Source organism: Salminus brasiliensis, chromosome 7 (genome assembly GCF_030463535.1).
Source record: "Salminus brasiliensis chromosome 7, fSalBra1.hap2, whole genome shotgun sequence".
Taxonomy (NCBI): Eukaryota; Metazoa; Chordata; class Actinopteri; order Characiformes; family Bryconidae; genus Salminus; species Salminus brasiliensis.
In genome coordinates this window covers 39,706,299-39,724,864 of record NC_132884.1, presented here as the reverse complement: position 1 = coordinate 39,724,864, position 18,566 = coordinate 39,706,299, and the positions used below count along the sequence as shown (strand labels likewise).

The 18,566-nt window shown below is 38.7% G+C and overlaps 1 protein-coding gene across 1 annotated transcript; it reads left to right on the top strand.

Moving 5' to 3' along the window:
• Positions 1 to 259: 259 nt before the first annotated feature.
• LOC140559646 (tumor necrosis factor receptor superfamily member 1B) lies at positions 260 to 6,498 on the top strand. Its single transcript, XM_072683194.1, has 7 exons — positions 260 to 1,387; positions 1,487 to 1,591; positions 2,089 to 2,220; positions 2,324 to 2,405; positions 2,553 to 2,791; positions 4,344 to 4,454; positions 4,536 to 6,498. The coding sequence occupies exons 1-7, from the start codon at positions 1,300 to 1,302 to the stop codon at positions 4,595 to 4,597; spliced, it is 819 nt and encodes a 272-aa protein (XP_072539295.1). The 5' UTR covers positions 260 to 1,299; the 3' UTR covers positions 4,598 to 6,498.
• Positions 6,499 to 18,566: the final 12,068 nt, after the last annotated feature.

Below are 18,566 nucleotides of genomic sequence, written 5' to 3'. Positions count from 1 at the left end.
GTAAGCTACAAATGAATTCTGCAACATTGTAGAAACTGACCAGAAGCCAAAAGAGTAGTCGTGAACGCAGTCAGGGTCAAATCTGAAAAAAGCCATATGAACAATATGACACTGGACTGGAAGCGAAACACCATAAAACAGAAGTCACAACCAGAAAAACACACAGGAATCAGGGCCAAAAGAAGGAACCCAGAGACAGAAACCTGAAATCTGAGATACGTCTGGCAGTGTGGCAATACTTCCCAAAGTAGAAAGACAACAGATGGGCTTATATAAGCAGAGTGGACTGCAACACAGGTGAGAAATCAGTATTCAGGTGATTCATGGGAGGGGTCATATCTGCGCTCACTGCAAGAGACACAAAATTCAGGACAGCTTTGCTTAAAATGTGGAGAGGGGAGGATCTGAGTGGTCCAGTGGACTCAGGCGCTGCCTCTATGATCTGAGGGTGGCTGGTTCGAATGCGAGGTCATCAGCAGCCAGAGCCAGAGAGAGCACAATCTTGCACAATCTTGCTCCCTCAGGGGTGGGCTAATACCACCTCCTCCCACCTCCTTAGGTGTTGTATTGGCAGTCTTTACTCTACTGGTGTTATTGCTAGGGGCATTGCTAGTGAGGGAATTTAGGGAAGTTCACATGAACACAGATTAGGTAGAAAAAGGGGTCAAATAGAGGATCACTATCTTTTGGAGATCAGCCATCTTCTACTCATCTTATTAACAGAAATTCTGACCAGGAGATGCCAAAACAAGCCACTGTATGGATTTTCCTCATACAGATTTTCTCCAGAAGCAGGTTCTACTTTTTTTTAACTACATAAAATATCCATGTTACATTTTACCCAAAATGTGATTGAAGTCTTTTCTCCACTACTGGTTCTGTGTGGGTTTTTGTTTGTTTGTTTGTTTGTTTGTTTGTTTGTCAAGATCTTTAAATTCTTTTCTTCTCACAGGACTACATACATATCATTTACAGTAGTTGCTGAATACCTCAGGTCCTTTGAGTTTTAAAAGTCAGCTCTGGTCACTGCTTATGTGTATGTAAAAAATAAAGCCCTGATATCTGTAACTCTTTTGTACACAGAGCTAGGACCTAGAAAGCGGATTAGTTACTAATAAGTCAAAAACATATTATTACTCAAATCAATTTCATTAGTCATTACTAAGTTATTACTAATATTCATTAAAAAAATCATCAGAAATATGTAGTTACTCCACTTGTAAATGGAAACAGGAAGTTCATTTGCATTGTCGTCTGCATTAGCACCTTCACTCTACAGCTGTCTTTCACGGCGTGATCATGTTCAGCCAGGGCTCCCAGCTTCTCTCGAGCTTCTTGTGTTTTTTTGTGCTCCATCAAGCTGCTACTAGAATTGAATGCGAGCCAGGTGAGTATAAGACCACCGGCTCTGATGTTTGTAACTTGCCATTACTGCTCTGGGTTTGATGTGCTTGCCCTAATTGAAGTGGCCATGTGTCTTTCGCAGGTCAGATGGCATCCCTAGATGGAGACAAGTGTGTGCCCTGTCCTAAGGCTCAATATCAACCAGACAGAGGGGATTATGTAGAATGTTTGAACTGTATGCCTTGCCGTAAGTTCATGAAGCTTTTCTATATCTGATAAGACACATGTTTGGAGTGACGGTTGCCAGTGCTGGCTCGCAAAAAAAAGAACAATTTCATGATGAATGGACCAATAGAAATGTCTCGATGTGACTTTACATTGACTTCCACTGAAAGTTAAGAAGGCTTTTTCCTTCTCCTGTAAAGTTGCCTTTTTTATGTAGACTAATGTAAGGATACATTTTTGCTTCTAGTGGAATTAGATCATATTGATTTCATAATTTATTAATTTTCAACATTTATCATACATAATTCATCATTTATTGAAAAAAAAAACATCAATCATGGTTGTTAATGGTAAATAACTGGTATTAAAGTAATGGTTCATCTACCAGTGCTCTATTGCACTGATTGAAGCTTCATCGTCTCGTAGATTTGATTATTCTATGGTGAACATTTTTAGAAGAGCTTGTTTTTCCTGTCACTGTTTTTTACACTGACTTCTTTTATGCTCTTATTTTGACAGGGAATAGTAGAGAGGTATCCCCCTGCACACCGTACAGCAATACGAAGTGTGAGTGCTGGGTCGGTTTTTCCTTCTTGCGGGGTTCAAATGCAGAATGCAGGTGCCAGAAGGGATCAGGAACTGAGATGTCAGGTAATAAAACAATAAATATTGTAAATGTAAATATATAGTATTATTTCTGTTTCATTTAATATTTTGTTGGTTTTAAATTAAGTTGTTGTTTTTTGTGTTTAAGAAAAGGGAGAATTAATTTGCAAGAAATGCCCAATCGGAACCTTCACCAGCGGGTATAACTCTAAATGTCAACCATGGAAAAAGTATGTTGTCTCTTTTGCTCGACGCCAGTCAGACAAATTTAAATGTGTCATACAAACCCTGAGCCCCTTTTACTTCCTGAATGTCAACCTGTTACAGCGCTGATAAAACATCACAAAATAACACTCTTTGTTTTTTTTTTTCTCCAGGTGTGACCACGATGGGGTCATGGTCGCAGGAACTGACACCTCTGACGTCATTTGCAAGAAATTTGAAAAAAGACCTGAGATCTCAACTCTCACCCCGTCAGCCATCCTGGAGCCTCAGACATCTGCCAACACTTCCCCTATGGCACCAACCAGAATACAAACCACCAAAACATCTGTCTACAGCAGTGCAGCTCCCAGCTCAGCGCCTCCAAGCACCAGGCAGATGCCTTTGCATCACTGTAAGAACTGTTTGATATTTTTACAGTTCGACGTTACTGAAGAAAGCAAAGCAAGTGAATGATCAGCCCAAAAAAGTCCAAGAAAAGAGTTCATTGGATTCCAATATGTAAGACAAGCTGAGATTCAAAAAGATGAACAGAGGAAAATATTGTAACATTGATTTTTACCTTCAGACTAAAGTAACTTTCTTAGGCTAACCTTCAGGCTAAAGTAACTTTTAAGCTAACCTTCAGGATTAAGTCACCTTCAAGCTAACTTTCAGGCTAAAGTAACTTTTAAGCTAACCTTCAGGCTGAAGTAACTTTTAAGATAACTTTCATGTTGAAGTAACTTTCTTAGGCTAACCTTCAGACTGAAGTAACTTTCTTAGGCTAACCTTCAGACTGAAGTAACTTTCAAGCCAACCTTCAGGATTAAATCACTCTCAAGCTAACTTTCAGACTAAAGTAACTTTTAAGCTAACCTTCAGGCTGAAGTAACTTTTAAGCTAACCTTCAGTCTGAAGTAACTTTTAAGCTAACCTTCATGTTGAAGTAACTTTCTTAGGCTAACCTTCAGACTGAAGTAACTTTCAAGCTAACCTTCAGGATTAAGTCACCTTCAAGCTAACTTTCAGGCTAAAGTAACTTTCGAGCTAAATTTCAGGTTGAAGTAACTTTCAAGCTAACCTTCAGGCCGATGTCACTTTTAAGCTAACTTTCGAGCTAACTCTCATATTGGATTCATTTTCAGGCTAACATTTAGGCTGAAGTAACTTTCTTAGGCTAATCTTTGAGCTGAAGTAATGTTCAGGCTAACCTTTCCAGAGTTGACAGTGTTTCCTTACAGTTGGAGAGTCAGGTAAGTCAAAACTGTAAAGCAGTCTGGTTACTTACTTTGGTTAAAACAACAAAGCTGACAAAACGTGATTAATTGCGTTTACTAGAAGCTTCATTTCTACATCAACACAGTTAATCATATCAGTAAATATATGTGTTACATATATATGTTTATATATGTGATAAATGGCTAAATTATGCCTCAAATTGGAATATGGCCAATTTCAAATAAATTGACCTATATGTCGCATACAGTTTCAGTTTTCAGAATTAAGCTCCTTATCAGGACAGTAAGCGTTTATTTCAAATGCATTTTAATATATTTTATATGTACATATTTATCATCACTAATATTAGAATAAACACTAATAATGTTGGTGGTGGTTCTCCATCACTGTGTTCATCATTAGAACATCTCCAAAGTTCTCCTCTCTGATGGAGTCTAGTATTATTTAGAGTTCTCCTCAGATCAACACCTGGTTTGATGGTAAATCAGGGCTTAATGATGGTAAAACAGGTGAGCTGCTGCTGCTGCTGATGATGATGATGATGATGATGGAGGTGAACACATCCTCCATGCTATGCTGGCTGGACTGGGAGGGGAGGCGTCCAGGAGAAACCTGGAGGAACCGAGCTCTGTTCTTCAGACTAGCTCACCAACAAGATCTCACCTACTGTTCTAATTAGACGTGGAGAACGAGTTCTCATTCTAATAATGAGCTTTGGATTACAGGGATGGTTCCACTGGGCTGTGTTCTGGCTCTTCTCCTGATACAGCTGGCCATCATCAAGCTGAAAGTCACTACCTGCTTTGGTAACAATAAGAAAGGGATGCATCGACAAGGTGAGAGACCTTCTGATGATGATTGGTGAACTGCGTGGGCTATGTGTGGGTATGTAAATGTGCTCTTCTGTCTCTTTGTAGATAGCAAATGTGGGAAGCCTGTGGAAGAATCTGGGGAGAAGTTCATTCCGCCCGCTGTCTGACCCCTGAATGATCCTCCTATTTATTCTGAAAACTTATGCCAGTCTTTTGATAAAAACAAACAAAAAAATCTACAGTAGGTATCATATACCTGTGTAAACACAGTGTTTTAGCTGTTCGCTTTAAACTGCAGTAGTACTAACACCAGGACATGGCACAGTCAGTGAGCGGTTCCATGACTAGCGGAAACTGAAACCAGTGATGTAATTATCAGAAGCCCCATCAGTTTAATTGACAATTTTTTGGTTCTGATTCATTGTTCTCCATTTTTGTCAACTCCTTCCACTGAAAGTTCTGTCTCTGCCTGGGGATTTGAGGGTGTGTTTTGGCAGAGGTGGGGGACGAGGTAGATTTTGTATGATGTTGTGTATAGTGAGTGTGTCCTATGAGCACTGAGGTACCAGCAATGCTAATATTAGATATTAGGGGACATTAGTTTAGTATCAGTTTATTAGTTTGTACATTTTTCAATGGATTTTTCCGTTGCCTTGTGAAATTCTTGTCTTTAAAAGAAATTATTTTTTAAATGTCACTTTCCACACCTGGGATTTGTAGTCTTCATTATGCCTACAAAGACCAATACAGAGATATGACAATATATAGGGTCAAAATATATGACATATATTTGATATATTACCTTGCATTCAACACATTTTTGTCATATATTGAAAAATATATAACATATATCAATCCATAATCACATCCATCCAAGATTCCAAGATGAGAAACCTGGAACCGAGCTATTCTATTCTTCAGACTAGCTCACCGACAAGATCTCATTACTTTCTTCAGAATGAGAAGCTCTTGTTTCTCCTTTTTACTGGATTTATGTTTCTTTGCATCTGTTCTGATGAGATCTGGAGCTTCTACAGTAAAAACTCTCTCATTACTGAGAGACACGGGTTTAAACAATGTGCTTAGGTGCCTAAAACATCTGCACAGAACTATATGTGACAAATATCCAGTGGGTTTTTCCTCCATTTGGATGCTCCATCCATTTTTTTCCATTGCCTTATTTTTTTGTGTTGTTTGTTTGTTTTTTTTACATTCTTACAGTCTTACAGTCTTGTCTACAGCCTGTGGCATGTAGGATATCTGATATGTGGCAGTGTAGAAGTTTGATATATGAAATTTCCTTAAATCCAAAACATAATAAAAAAAAAATACACATAACATATATGGAAATTAATATAAAACTGTCCAATTAAGAATATGAGATATGTATATAATATACATATTTTTGCCAGTAATATATATATATATATATATGTATGTGTGTGTGTGTGTGTGTGTGTGTGTGCAACACATAGGCCTATATAAATACCTTTACATGTTACATATATGAACAATATCTGATATTCTATGTTTACTATATGTATGTACACATATGTATTTACCTACCAATCAAAAACAGTCATGTAATCCATATGTTATACATATGCATCCAATGTATGGTAATGACAAATATGTATATGAAGAATATTTTGTATTTTTTTATTGGGTATATATATATATATATATATATATATATGTGTGTGTGTGTGTGTGTGTGTGCGCACAATCCTTCATGATATATGCACAAATATGTCCACTTATCAGACTTCTTTAAGACTACTCCTAAGCTGTAGTAGAGGGTGTTCAGTGTAGTCATGACCTTTTTCGGGTGTTTCCAAAGGTGCCCTTCTGTTTTTCACCTATGGTGACTAACAAGCTCCTGAGATACTCCTCCTAAACCAAACCTGGATAATGTGAGACTGTTCTCCTACAGTAGGTTAGAGTAGGGCAACATCTGAGAATGTTTTTTCTGTTTTTTAAGGTCTGACCTGATAACATGGAATTATTTCCGGCGGCAAAATTAAAACCCCTTCCAATAAACAGAATAAACACTTCGTAAAAGTAAAAACCCCTTAAGTCGTTCTTGTTTCTTATCATCTCAGAGCAGCATTTACATCACACCATCATACTGGACGCCTCTACGGCTGAAAGACTTCTGAAGAACAGTGGGTGGCGCAGTGCTCCATATCTACAGGTATTGCCCCCGCCTACAGGGAGAAGTTTTTTTGTTTTGTTTTTTTCCCCTGAGAGTATGGTAACCTCCTCCCTTTCTCTGCAGTGTGGTCAAAAGAAGGCGATAACGTCTGTATTTCATGTGCTCTCATTTTTCCTCCGGCACGTTTAAGGGCAAGAACATGAAGCACTGTTCATTTGTACTAAAGGGCCCAAGAACGGAACAACTGCAGTTCTGTGGGTAAAACAGAGACGCTCTTTAGTGAAGGAAAGCAGCTTGGAACAGCTATTTAATCAGAGTTTGTATTGGCAATGCTCTGCTTTCTCCAAACATCTTATTCCAGATTTTGTTCAAATCAGGATGATACGTTTTGACCCTTTGCAAAAATCAGTAAACAGATTGGAAATGGGATTTAATATTAAGGTTAAAAACATGTTAGTTTATCCATACAAGATCAGGTAATAGGTCAGGCAATAATTTTATATCTGAGTATATACCAATATGAAAATATATAGATTTTAAACATATGACATATATTAGAATATATGAAATTCCCTTATGTCCAACATGAATTATGGGACATATACTTTAGTAATAGATAAATATATACATACAAACACATACATTTTAACAGTATATGGTATGTGTCTGTGTGTATGTGTGTGTGTGTGTGTGTATATATATATATATATATATATATATATATATATATATATATATATATATACTGTACATATACAGCCCTATATCAGATTTCTGCATTGGTCGTCCACAAAAATAGATTCAAGGTTCAAGATCAGTCCTTATAAGCACACTTTTGTTCCATACTGTGTCTGAAAGATCAAATATTTATGGTTCTTTAAATGACCTATTAGGAAAAAAACTGACCATTAAGGCATGGACTCTCTGCTAATGCCTACTGTGGTATCTGGCACCAAGACATTAGCAGTAGATCATCCTGTAAGCTGTGAAGCCTCTGGCGCTCATGACCCTATCGCAGGTTCACTGGTTGTTCTTTATTCATGCACTTTTGGTGGGTAGTGACCACTAAATACTGGAAATACCCCACAGGGGTACGTGCCTGATGCATTTTTTAGATGTTCTGACCCAGTCATTTTATAGTCAGAACATCTCACCCAGTGGTTTTATATTATTATGGTTTTATGGTTTTAATGTCATGGCTGATAGATATTGTTTAGTGTAAGACAGTTGATTGAAACTGCGCAATGTGAAAGTGATCATCATTCTAGGGCATTTTTCCATGAGCTGTTTCATGAAATTCAGTAAAAGTTTCTACATCATCACAGCAAAAACACTGAATGACTGGTTGTGTGAGTGAGTAATACCTAGAAATGAAACTGCTATCACTGAACATCTACTGTTTGATCTGAGTGGAAATGGGAATGGCTTCCTGAGGGGCATTTAATTAATCACGTTACTATTTTCACTGCTCTACATTTTTTTTGTTACAAGAATGAGGTTTCTGCAGCTGCTAGCACACAGCATTTCCTCGTGTAACCCGTTTGCCATAATGTCGTCACCATTTCCTCTGTAGCTTCAGAGCAGCGCTTAGTTTCCACTGTGCGGATTGATCTTGTAGACTCGTGTGCACAAGCCAAAGTGTGTTTGCTGAGACAAAGGAGTAAACTTAGTTGTTAATGCTCCAAAGGATCTGTTTATAGGTGGTGATCGCTTTAGTTTATTAAAAAATTAGGGAATTATGGGAATTTATAGTTTTAAAAATATATGGATAGATAGACAGACAGGCAGACAGACAGGCAGATAGACAGATAGATAGAGAGACATGCAGACAGAGAGACAGGCAGATAGACAGACAGATAGACAGACAGACAGATAGACAGATAGATAGAAAGATATATAGACATACAGATAGACATACAGATAGACAGACAGACAGACAGATAGACAGATAGATAGATAGATAGATAGATAGATAGATAGGTAGATAGATAGATAGATAGACAGATAGATAGACATACAGATAGACAGACAGACAGACAGACAGATAGATAGATAGACAGATAGACAGACAGATAGATAGATAGATAGATAGATAGATAGACAGATAGACAGACAGACAGACAGATAGATAGATAGATAGATAGATAGATAGATATATAGATAGATAGACAGACAGACAGACAGACAGACATAGATAGACAGACAGACAGATAGATAGAGCACTAGGAGTATCTGCACAGCTGTACAGATGTTCATTTTCTGTAAATGTTTATATCTGTGAATAATAGTTTTTTTACAGCTCTACTATTAATTTTTACTGATTATTCTTTATTCTATTTATTGTTTAGTGTATTTTTCTGTTTTAATGTAATACTTGTTTGTTTGTTTGTTACACTGTCATACTTGTGTTGCTCTCACCAAGTAAAATTTCTTGTATGTGTAACAAACTTGGTGAAATAAAGAGATTCTGATTCTGATTCTGGAAGGGCTCTTGGATGAACTGGGTTCTGAGCATTGCCATCGGAGGGGCAGGTCCATTTTCGGCCTTGTAGGCCAGTATCAGGGTTTTGAACCTGATGCAGGCAGCAGATACAGGACGCCACTGACATGGCTGAGCTCAGATGAATATATCGTTGCTGTACTGCAAGAAACTTGTATCTCCTCTTTAGTGTCTTTATCTTACCTTGTATCTCCATTTTTAACTTTTCAACATAAATCTGAATCTGGCAGTTGTTTTTTATATTGGATCAGAATTTCTTAATAAATGGACCAATAGAAATGCTCCAAAATTATCTGGAATATTACTTTATATATTAATATTAATATTAATAGTATTTTTTTCTTCTCCTGTAAAGTTATCATTTTAGAGATATAAGCCCCTTGCACGATAGCTTTTTGTGGCAGAGATCACTTATCACAAATACTGGATGTGCACTGTTTAAGTGTTGATTGACATGTACCGACACACTACACATCATTGCTGTTCATAGTGCAGAGCACCCTGCAACCCCCCCCCCCCCCCCCCCCCCCCCCCAAAACCACAGGCGTGTGAAGGCACTCTGGCAGACAGGGAGAAGTGTGGCCAAAGTGTGACATTTGGCTTGGTTAGATCACGTTATACACACAGCAGCTGTTGAGGATCAAAGACACGTTAAAGTGAATACGCCCCCGGTGCAGCCACATGTGTCTTTGTAAGGATGTAACAAAGAGATACGCAGCATGTGCGTCATCGAGTCAGGCCCCTAGTCACGACAACACACCCACTGTGGTTCGCCCTGATGACATCAAAACAGTGACTTTACAATTAGGTGAATCTGGTCTTCACGCAATATACAGCTTATGCCGTAGACGCCCAACCACAACATACAGGTTTAGTGGTTCGAGGTGCAGTCATCCCTTACTCACCTCAGCTTTTTGTGTAAAATGTATCTCAAACTGAAGACTAAATGATATCCCTGTATCAGAGGGGTGTTGGTGATGGTGTTAGCATTTTACCCTGATACTTAGCTTCTTGATAGTGAAATTATAAACCTTCAAACACTTGGAATTTGGCTGGTAATAACCTGCTGCTGTGAGAATATTTACTGTCTGATAATTCTTCGTAATGAGCTCCCATCAGTCCGTCAGTCACTACCTGTGTTAGCCGGTTAACTTCATTAGCTGCAGCTAACATATGCAGGGTTACATATGTTTGTTGCTTTGTACCAAAAGCTTCAGGAAGTTTTTGCAGACTCTACTGTGCAGAGACGCGTCCACAAATATGATTACATTTACATTTAAGGCATTTAGCAGACGCTCTTCTCCAGAGCGACTTACAAAAGTGCTTTGCTATTTACCCAAGAAAAACCTCAGCTAGTTAGAATAGACTAAAAATTTAAAAATATCTCACAAGTCAGTAAGGAGACCACTCTACTATTCGCCCAAGTATTCTCTGAAGAGGAGGGTCTTCAGTCTGCATTTAAAGACAGCGAGCGACTCTGCTGCTCGGACACCCAGGGGAAGTTCGTTCCACCACTTTGGTGCCAGGACAGAAAAATCGTCATGGAAGAGTCACCACACACCTCCTTTCAGTGGTAGAAGGTGGAAGTATGAATTCAGTAGTGAAAAGAACTGAAACTCTTAGCTGCAACAGTAAAGATTTTTCAAGCCATGATTTTGGCCATAAGGGTGTTTGTTACTAAGTACTAATGATGCAGAGTACCCAAATATTTGCTTTGGGCCCTGCACCTTTTTGCCTGGACTGCTTAGTGGGCTGGTCTAGAAGAGGCAATTTCATTATAGCATCAGTACCGCCAGCCTTGCACAGCATTGCTATGAACCACGGTGTTAGCATCACAGCCGTCATGTATAGCATCTCTATTGCGGCATTAACATCGCTACCACACCAGCCACTGGCCTTACTCAGATTACATAGCTATCACTGCATTAGTATCGCTAACACACCAGCTGCTGGCCTTAGTATCACTACTGTGGTGATAGCATCGCTGCAGTGGTGTCGATGAGGTCCTGGGCCCTTTGCATCTAAACACTAGTGAATATGTGGTCTTCATCTTAAGGCTCAGAGGGCCAGGCAGGGTCATAGGAAATGCTACAGGAAACAGAATAGAGGTTGTTTTAAACCACAGAAGCCTTTTCACAATAAAGAGCAGATATGTTGGTCCCAAACTCCCCATTGCTGAAATACCACTGATGTTTCTATGCAGCCAGTGCATTTGCGGCCCAGCAAAACTAGGCTTGCCTTTTAGTCTTGTTTGTTATTTTGAAGCTAAATAGATAGAAATAAAAAGTCATATTGCTTAAAATCTGAAAATTTGTTAGTAAAACATCATTAATTAACTTTATGCCTGTTTGAAATCTGGTCATCTTTTACTCACTCAGCTATTCACAGGAATCGAAGATGTGACTAGAAGTGCACAAACTGTTGCATGCCACCGTAATGGAGTATAAAGAAGCTGCTTGGTCATTGGGTTGCTTTGCATTGTCAAATAATGGCCAAGGTGTGTCCCATGTGCAAACACTCATGTTAATGCCCACATACAGTACACACCGTTAAACAACTTCTGGGACATCAATCAGACTGCCAGGCCTTGTGGTAATCAAACCTAAACCTCAGGAAGCCTATACAGGAAATAGACAACGTCAGACAACGTTCGTTCATAACCCACAGAGGCTGGATTGGATGGAGATCTGGGGAATGTGGACCTTAAGCACTTTATCGTCTTCCTCTTTATAAGCCATTCCCCAACATTGTGTGCAAGGTGAATTATCCTGCTGAAAAAGGCCACTGCCATCAGGGAACACTACTGCAATTACGGCCTGTACCTGGTCAGTAACAAAGTTCAGCTGGTGAGTGAAAATATGGCCCTTCTAACATTACTTTCATGTGGTTTCAACTTGTTATCAAATGGTTATCTTACTCCTTTGTCTCACCTTTTGTTACCCTTCCTCTGCCGGCTTAAAGTGGTCACTCTCTTTCTTTGTATATGGTAATTCAAATAACCCTCAAAAGGTGATAACAATCAAGTGGTTATACTGATGACCTTTGTTGTGTGATGACCATCAACTCCCCTCAACTTCATTCCTCTCCTACTCCTCCCTAAACTCCCCTTCTTCACCCTCACCTTCATTCCCCACACCCCTCCTTAAATTCCTCTTCTTCATTATCATCCTTTCCCCTCCCACAGTTCCCAATGTATATAAGGTCCTCTCGAAATATCCCTAACCAGACTGGATTTGACTAGACTGGATTAGTTCAGACTGGAATCGATCATACTGGATTGGTTCAGACTGGATTGGTTTAGACTAGACATGGTCAGACTAGACTAGGCTGATCGTGATCAACTAAGCAGTGCCCAGGTATGAATTTCTGGGTATCGTGTGTCGTAGGGCCATGTCGATTTGGCCCTTGTCAAAGTTGTTCAGGCCTTCAAGCCTGCCCATTCCCCACACATTCAACCCAGAATCAATGAGAAACGACAATAAGCTTATTGTCCAATACATTCACCTAGACCTTCACATAGTCTAAACCATTGCTGTGCCATTGTTTCAACATTGTCATGTTCTTCTCTCCAGCTGTGATTGGCCATAATGTTTTGTACATAGCTTCACAGAATACCAACTACATGAATTGCTTCCAAGAAATGATCCAAGAAAATCTCCCCACCAAATTCATGCAAGTGCATTGCTAAAGAAACAACGCTATCCTGTGGACTGCAAATACAGGACAGCAAATACAAACACAGCCTCCAAAACACACTGGCTAACGGCCTTGTCCACCTTTGCTAATGCTTTTATAGCACACTGGATAAGGGCCTCGTCCAACACTGCAATAGTGGTAGCATTGGCCACTGGCCTGGTGTTTGGATGTTAGCGTGTCAGCTAACGGCCTTGTCCAGCTACTGTTACCCAGCGTAGCTTTGCGAATTATGCAGGAATTCTAATACTCCCACTGTGCTAACAAGCATACTTGAAAGATCTGGAAGGCCTTTCCATGTCTCTTCACCATCCAGATGCCTTACCAATGTGTACATGTGTCCTCCATCTCACCTGATCTAAGGTGTAGCTGTAGTTCATGCATTAATTTTTACAGCTGCTTGCTGCTGTTGCAAACATTTTTCTCATTTTTTAAATACTTTACACATTAATGACTAAATGTGTTGCTGTTTTTCATTAATTGAAAACCATAAATCTTTGTAATTTGCCAATAAATCATGATGTAGGCTTTTAGCCGAATGGCATATTAGTCTTCCCCATTTCTCCAACAGATATCTATTATAATTTTAGGTCAATATCTATGAAACATGGGGATTTTGGGGAGCAACTGGGCAAACCTCTACAGAGTAAACCTCTGTACTGTCTGCATAGAGCTGTAAGCATGTCCTTTCCAATGTTATTTGTTAAATTAGAGAATAATATAGGGGCTAAGACTGAACCTTGGGGTACTCCCTTGGGGATCTCCAGAAATATTGGTCTGAGAACTTTTTGTTCTTCTTCTTAAATTTTGTTGGTCAGATTTTTCCTTTTAGCTGTTTCTCAGCCATCAATATGTAGCTAGCTACTGAGCTCCAGATACACACTCTCCCCTGCCTCTCCCTGTCCCTCATCTTCTGCATTAACACTCCCTGTTGCTAATGTAGCTGGAACAGTGTTGTGCGGCGAACTATAAAACCATGAGGAAACATTGGCTGAATTTTACAAGAATTTTACAAAAATTTTACGTATGGAATTGAAATCATATACAGCACCTTTAATCTACCCACGAGTCAAAAGTATTTGTAAGATGCAGAGATTGAGGATTTGGCATATCTGTCAATAAGGAATCTGCAAGTTTTTAAGCTTAACCCTTTAATCTGAAAAACGTGACAAACTTCACACATAAAGAGATTTCCACAGCTTTTTTCTGTCTTCGGTTGTTGTTAGTCATCAAAGTCCCCACACTGCACCATCTGCCCTGAATGAAACACCACACACTTTCAGATTATGCACGCGAACAAGAGACCTCACGGATGGCTCTGATCCTCGGGCGTTTCTCACAAACTGCTTATCAGAGTAGCAGGCGGTAGTTTCTCGTGAACCAGTGCTGTGTCTGAAACTGTGCCCTATTCCCTGTCCCCTGCAAGCAACATTCTAGATCACTGTAATAGGGAACAGGATTCGACAAGGTAGCGGACGGTGTGTGAGCTCACTGCTGTGTGACAGTAGGATCAACTGGGCTTATACACTGTAATGTATAAATCCTGTGTAAAAACATGTGTTAACATGTGTTATGTTTTTACCCAAATAAATGAGGTCTGTTGTACATGAAACTGTATATATATATATATATATATATATATATATATATATATATATATATATATAGTGCCCTCCATAATTATTGGCACCCCTGGTTAAGATGTGTTCTTTAGCTTCTAATAAATTGAGTTATTATATATAAATATATAGGACCCTAACTCAACTATTTTAAGTTAGGTAAATATTTGTGGTCATTGTACAGACCTTAATTGACTTAATAAGTAATATAATTATTAATAAATAATTCGATTTTTCTCAATAAGTCCAGTAAAATACAGTGGGTCTGTGTGTGCAATACAACTTAACTGAGCAAAACTCACACTTCCCCATTGCTGACACTTCAGAAAGGATTTGTTTAGCCTCTGAAAAGTTGAGATTTAATGCTAGTGATGTATAGCATGTGGGCATTCCCTGATTGTCTACAGGAAAGCTTTGCGTTAAGGTTGTGGTTTTGCGACTTAAGTGACGTTAGAGGCGAGCAGCTGAGTGAGAGCGTGTGTTGTAGCCTTTAAGGGAAATGTCATGAATAATGGCTGCCCATGCACACTGTGCACACATCCGTAGAATGTATGTATAGGTACCTGTAAGACAGCGATGTTGACTGAAAGTCTTGTGCGGGAAATCTGAGTACTTTCCACAATGTAAGCCAGCTTTGTGTCCACCTGAGTAGATGTTGGGTTGCTATAATGCATGCATTAGTTTTTACAGCTGCTTGCTGCTGTAGCAAACATTTTTCTCATTTTTTAAATACTTTACATATTAATGAATAAATGTGTATTATTAATTTCATTCATTGAAAACCATAAATCTTTGTAATTTGCCAATAAACCATGATGTGGGCTTATAGCTGAATGACATATTAGTCTTCCATTTCCCCATCCAATATCTATTATAATTTTAGGTCAATATCTATAAAACATATCTAAAAATAAATGGGGATTTTGGTAAGCAACTGGGCAACTGAGTAAACCTCTGTACTGTTTGCATAAAGCCGTACATTAGCTGTAAGCATGTCCTTTCCAATATTATTTGTTAAAATAGAGAATAATATAGGGGCTAAGACTGAACCTTGAGGTACTCCCTTGGGGATCTCCAAAAATATTGGTCCGTGAACACCTGGAAATACACACTGAGTTCTGTCTGTAAGTTAATTGCTGATCCAAGCCATAGCTTTGTCACCTTCTAATGTTTCATGTTCAAGCATTTAAGCCATTAACCACTATGCACAAAAGGCATTGTGTGTATTTTTCAGATTTGGTAGCATGCATCAACTGGTGATTGGTAAAGTGAATGTAACCTTGAAAGACAGAAAACATCAATATCCAGTAGTTTATACATTTTATATTACAGTAGATTTTGTTAAGTGCTTGAAAAGCCAGTGTGCAAAGGTACATTACACGTCCAAATGTATGTGGACACCACTTCTAATGAATGCATTCAGCTATTTTAAGTTGTACCCTTTTCTGACACAGATGTGCAAGAGTACACACACACAGCTTGTCTGGTCCTGTAGAGATGTACTGCCAATAGAATAGGACTCTCTGGATTAGACAAACATGAACCTATTGGCAGCATGCTGCCTAATAATGCCAGGCGTGGGTTAGAGGGGTAAAAAGCCCCCCAGCATTGAGCTGTGGAGCAGTGGAAGAACTGTGTTCTCTGGAATGATGGATGGTGGAATTGGAGAGTTGAGGATGAGGTGGGGTGGTAATCATCCAACATCCTGAGCTCATTAATGCTCTTGTTAAGTTAAACACAGCACTCACAGCAGTGCTCTTCCAAGATCTGGTAGAAAGCCTTCTTGTCTGGACAGCAGAGACAGTTACTCCAACAAAAGCAGGATCAACTTTGTCCCAATACTTTTGTCTACATGGTGTAAAATTTTGCCAAAGACCAGAGGCCGTGATACTTATGATAAAACACAACTTTCAAAGACTACAAATCTTTTAATGTGTAATTACAATAGGTGTATTTATTATTGCAAGATTAGCATTCACTTACTTGCAACTCAAAGACATGGGTCTCCAGTCAGCAGTGAAGACAGCAAGGAATTCAGATGTTCATTCCACCACCTGGTTGCTAGAGTCTTGAAGCTGGTCTTCCATGTCTCCTGAGAGATCACATGTCAAGCTGAGCCACACTTAAGGTTTGAAGGAACTGTTGCTATCAGTTAAGAAGTGACTATTCCAGACTATGCTGAAGGTGCTGAAACCAAGCACTTCTGTGGCCTCTGTAGATAGAAAGTTTGGAATTATCTGCCCAATACTAAATTAAGTTCGGGTACTTTGCAGAACAGCCTTCTAGAAACCAGATAATAAAGTACACAATGTGTGTAAGACAGCGAATTATATATAAAATGTTAAGAACTGGGAAACACCGACTCTTTACATGTAAATAATGTCACAGTAATCTAAAGTACTTACAAAGTCTGAGCTGCAAAACTCAGGCAGGTCCTATTACGATAATATAAACCCAGTCTAATCTTCCTTTTCTTCACTAGATTCTCATTATGCACTCTAAAGGAGTGCCTATCATCCAACCAAATACCCAAGCAATTGTAGAATGACACTCTTTCAGTTTTGTCCCTTGCTAATGGTTACAATTAAGCAGAATCCAAGATCATGAACCTGATTTTCTTAGTATTAAGAACCAACTTTAGGTCCTTGACTGAGGCCTGCGACTGTTGGATGGCAATCTGTAGCTCATCAATAGCCTGATTTAGAGAAAATGCAACTGAGTAGACCTTTGTATACATCTGCAAAGAGATGTACTTTAGTTGTAAGCATGTCCTTTCCACTGGCATTTATAAAAATAGAAAATAAAACAGGGGCTAGGACTGAACTTTGGGGTATTCCCTTGGGGATCTCCAGAAACATTGGCTTATAATCATCTGTGAATACACACTGAGTTCTGTCTGTAAGGTAATTCCTGAACTAAGCCATAGCTTTGTCACCTTCTAACATTCAACATTCAAATGTTTAAGCCATGTTTGACCCACAGCGAGGGCATTATGTATTTTTCAGATTTGTTAGCATTCATCAACGGGTGATTGGTAAAGTAAATGTGACCTTGGTGACAGAAAACACCAAGAGCTAATAGGTGGAATCTCTGCTGGCTACTTTTAGGATCTTGTGTATAGAGAATTGAGAATCTTCAGTTAGAGTTAAAAGAGTTAATCCAGCTACAGTGAGGATATGGCTGAATGGAACTGAAGACTTGAAGATGTTTCTTTTACCATGAAGATTTCTGAGTATTGGATTACGGGCCTATATATATATATATATATATATATATATATATATATATATATATATATATATATATATATATATATATATATACGGGTATGTTTGGGTGTGTATGTTTGTATATATGGATATGATTATGATGGTTGGGTGGGTTAAAAAGGGTACTATAACACTGTTTGTTGGTGGTTGATTGCTTTTTTTATTTCTAAAAAACTAAAAATGACCAACAAATGAGAGAATTTGAAACCTCTGAACTTTGAAGCTCACAGCTGCAACTGGTCATGGGAATTCCATCAGGCATACACAGGTTTCATTTTCTCAGAGCTGAAAGGAATGCCTTGAGTCCACAAAAGTCTAAAAAAAGTAACATTCCTATTCCTCTTTCCAACCTCTTTGGATTCATGTTATTATGTTCATATTATGTTCAATATTTACGTTATAATGCCAAGTATGGTTAAAGCCATCCATACATGGCTTACATACAGTTTTGGTAGTGGTGGATTCAAAGCTTCTCAAACTGTTGATTTTTCATGCCCCACTCCCCTTTCTTTTTGCTAATAATGACCGAACCCAACTGGAGCTTATTTTTATAAAATTACGTTGTCACGAATGTTAAATTAGCTCATAGTGCTACCTCAAGTGCTTTCTCCAGTACAATCAAAGGTGTGCTTACAACATCGTCCTGTAATGTAATTTCATTCGGGATCAATAACATATCTCTCTATATGTCTATCTAATTGCTGGCTTTTCCAGAAACATTTTAAGATCTTTACGATCACTGCCGTTAGGCCTGCTTCATACTCTATATTTAAGCACTCCTCCGAAGGGCAGTTTCCAACCTACTAACGTGTGGCGACAAGTTAATGAAAGCATTACGGTTCACTGAATGATTAACGAAGGACGGTTACTTGTTAATGACTCATGGATGCTAATAATTCC

Coding starts and splice junctions, on each gene's coding strand:
- LOC140559646 (XM_072683194.1), top strand. CDS start 1,300: ATGTTCAGCCAGGGCTCCCAGCTTCTCTCGAGCTTCTTGTGTTTTTTT. Junction 1,388..1,486: donor TAGAATTGAATGCGAGCCAG/GTGAGTATAAGA, acceptor TGTCTTTCGCAG/GTCAGATGGCATCCCTAGAT. Junction 4,455..4,535: donor GAAAGGGATGCATCGACAAG/GTGAGAGACCTT, acceptor GTCTCTTTGTAG/ATAGCAAATGTGGGAAGCCT.